We start from the raw sequence: 3754 nt of genomic DNA on the forward strand, positions 1-3754 counted from the left end.
TTTAGGAAGAAATTTAAATCACAGGAAGTGGCAACACCAACATGTTAAGCAATGCCTTTAAATTGTAAGGTACAGAAGACATTCAAACCTCTTTGTAAAGTTTAAGATGCTAAGCATTGAAATTTATCAAGGCCAAGCCCCCAAAGTACTCAGAGAAAATACCTATACTTCATGAAAAGCCAAACTTCCACCGAGAGCACAAGAATGAAGTCAGTGAATCACTGATAACATTCACGTTTTTGAACATACAAGGAATAATAATAAGAAAAAAACCTAATAATGGAACACAGTCCCTATTTTGGTAAAACTCTCACTGAGTTACATTGTTATTTTGCTGTGGGTTTGGTTAAGCACAGGCACTTCATTCTACAACTGATTCTCAAAATACAGGAGAGACTAGTGCAAATAGCTACATCAAAGTCTGATTTTCATGTAAGCAATGAATATTTCCGTTGGAAATTTACTTGTTTTCTTTTTACAGCCATGGCATATCTAGGTCTCCCTCAGATTAGAAACATTAACTATTCTGGGTATGACTCCTATGTGACTTTGTGGAGTATCTATAGTACCTGGGGGACGGAGGAATCTTAAGAGCAGTTATAGTCATAATGAACTTAAAAGTTCTGCAATCAAAAATATATGTAAAAATAGGCCTGACAAACTTCTGGTGGTAGTAAATAAATGTTAGTGGGGAGAGGACGCACCACTATTCAGGAAACTCTCACATCTTCTTGCTAGTTAATTTTTCTGTTACGAAGCACCTCTAACAAAGACAGACTTTAACCTACTTTATATTCATAATGATTCATGCAAATTTACCTCCTTTTGAGGCAGGGGGTCAGGTGTTTAAGTTCATTCTATAATAAGTAAATCTGCATAGACTTCTGCTGTATAATAATGAGGCATGTTTTGTAGAGACATTCAAAATCAAGACCCACAAAAATGGACTATTTATGTATTCAATTCACCAGTGGCATATAAAATTCAGAACAGGAGAGCGGATAAGGATCATAAATACAATATCAAATTTACTGTTTACCCTCCCATAGTATGGTGTCTTATTTTTTAGGATGGGGTTCAGTACTAGAGGAAAGGAATTAAACAGTTCTCACTGTATATAGACAAAGACAACATAGGCACACACCATGAGAGCTGTGTCTCTGGCAAAGAACCTCAACATAAATTTGCTACACATCTATTTTTCCAAATCTAAGGCTTTCCTGGCAGGCAGCCAATCACGCAGGAATTGCCAACCGTTCTGTAGATAGGGCAATTATAATTCTCTGTGCACTGCCACTAGACCACCTGCACATTCACGTGTGATGTAAGTCAGATTTGAACCCAGCTCTCAGGAGACGAATGCCAACCCACTGCTATTTACTATCAACCTATTTCTCATTATCTTTTATTATCATTAAGAAACACCATTTATAACTGCACCTGACAAACAACTAAGCATTAGTGGAAGCTAGCAGATGGACCCTGAGGTATAAAACTTGGAGCTGAGGTGTTATGTTCATTGCGGGGGGGGGGGCAGTTATGCAAAGCCCATATTTTCATGTATCATGCTTTGCTTTCATCAACATCTTATTGGAGTTGGAAGTGCATAATGTTTTGTGCTGATATAGAATGAGAATGTCAAATTCTGTCTCAGATAATGCTGCCAATATTTTCATGGGAGTATGCCTGAATTTTTTTTATTAATAAATTCAATTAGATTCATTAAAATAATGTTTTACTTGGAAAAAAATATTGGAAAATGAAAATTTAATGATGTCAAATGAGTCATCATTTTCTCTAAAGAATCAAAGGTCTGTAATCAGATAATGAAGGGGAAAACTGCTCCACCATTTAAAAGGGCAGTTTAGACCATTAGCTGTGGTACTCCTCTGTAGAGGATGTAGAAAAATATAAAATAATGTAATAGTTCTTATTGGTTTATTCCAGCAAGTTTCAGTAAATGGAAACTTCTAGGAAACACTTTAAATTAGTCTACTTCTAACTGAGTGCTATGCAAATAGCATCACATACTGAAGTAATAAAAATAAATCAGTTACTTTGCGAACTTCCCTTTTAAGAGTCACCATGCAGGATGACACACATTTCAAAAGGGCGTAACACATTAAACTTCATCTCTGTCTAGGCTCAAGAGTGAGAGAATTTTACATCAAAACCAAGCATTTTATACTGGAGGAACTAAATAATGAAAAAATATTTTGCCTTCCTGAGGGACACGGTTGTTTGTTTGCTTTACTGCAGCACTGTTCAGTCAACAAAAAAACCAGATTTTGCATGGTTTAACGATAGGACACTCCCTATGTCATCTTCTTTTTGTGATAGCGTGTACAAATTTCAAAATAGTTAGGAGTTCAAAACTAGTTGCCAATACGGACCACGTTGCAAAAAATGTATCTCAAGCACACTTTTGAAAACATTACTCATAACCGGGTAATCTTCTCACCCACAACCGGGTAAGGAAAAATGCAAATAATTTAAAACAAAAGATCATTTTAGTGCAAATCTGTCTCTCAAGGCTTCCAGAATAACAGGCGATGGCACAAAGATATGCCTTAAATCAATAGCAGGAAACCAAGCAAGAGAAGTATCTAGCCAGGAGCTCTGCAGGGCAGCATGAAAACAATGTACTAAAACAAATATTATTTTCCATATTTTCCCAGCAATTACGCTCCTCATTCAGAATCCCTAGGAAGCAACTACATTTTGCATTATACTTTCAGCACTGGCATGCAAGAGTTTTGATTCCCCCAACCTATGAATACAGCATCACAAAATGAGGCGCCTGCCAAGCAGCCTTGTAGTCTGGATCCTTCTGGGATCTCCCGCGGCAGCATCCAAGCCAAGCGGGCAACTTCCCTGACACGGAGCGAGGCGCAGGTGAGGCTGGCAGCACGGCAAGCGTGCGGCAGCTCTGCAGTCGCAAAACCTACCAGCTCTGCACGTTATCTACCGTGCGGTCAATAACCGGGCTTGGGGTTGCTTTTTGGACAGAGGGAGGTCTCGCATGGACAGTGAGCACAGCTTTTCTTGGAGTAACCAATTGCTTTGGGAATGACATAAATCAGCAGGCTGGTTGGGGTGACACGAATGAAGAGCTCGCATTTTGTGTGGAAAAAACCAAGAAATGAAAGAGGACATTATGTCTTCCATGCAAAATGAAAAGTTTGCTATGTGATTTCATTAACAAAGGACCACAACAACACGTACTCAGGTAAAGAGAACAACTTCTGACCTTGAAATTGCGTGCTAAATAAATTACCTCAGAGCGAAAGTGATGAGTTCTCATGACAGCATCTGGAAGGGAAGCAGAAAGACACACAGGCTCCACCAGCTCCACCTCAGATTTCACTCCAGCTAACGGCTTTACGGAACTGCTCGCCCTTTGGCGCAGACTGTGGGACAGGGTCCGGGCTCTCCCGGCGCAGCTGGCAGCTCCGCCTGGCATTTATATTTAATTCATCGGGAAGAAGTTGAGCATAAAGTTCTGCTGCACTTGAGAGGCCGGGGGTGGGGGGGGCTGGGGGGGATTCCTAGCCCCTCGCTTCCCTCCTGCTGGCCGAGGTTCGCTAAGGATGGGTGGAGACAAGGCTGCCGCAGTCCTGGGCTCGGCTTGGATTTTTCTTAAAGCCTTTGCCCGGCCAGACTGAGGCAGGGCGGCCCTCCGCCGGCAGCACCCGGGGCACGGGCCGGGGGCACCCCCACCCCCCCGCCCCCGGGGACCGGCAGCATCTCTTAC

General features: G+C 41.4%; 1 protein-coding gene across 1 annotated transcript in view; it reads right to left on the reverse strand.

Moving 5' to 3' along the window:
• Positions 1-3754, reverse strand: part of LOC101923360 (dystonin) — a 303205-nt gene that overhangs the window by 299270 nt on the left and 181 nt on the right. Inside the window, 1 exon segment of the mRNA XM_055811183.1 lies at positions 3278-3312. Within this exon segment, the coding sequence (XP_055667158.1) occupies positions 3278-3312 (35 nt within the window).

The sequence above is a fragment of the Falco peregrinus genome, chromosome 7, assembly GCF_023634155.1.
Source record: "Falco peregrinus isolate bFalPer1 chromosome 7, bFalPer1.pri, whole genome shotgun sequence".
Lineage (NCBI taxonomy): Eukaryota > Metazoa > Chordata > Aves > Falconiformes > Falconidae > Falco > Falco peregrinus.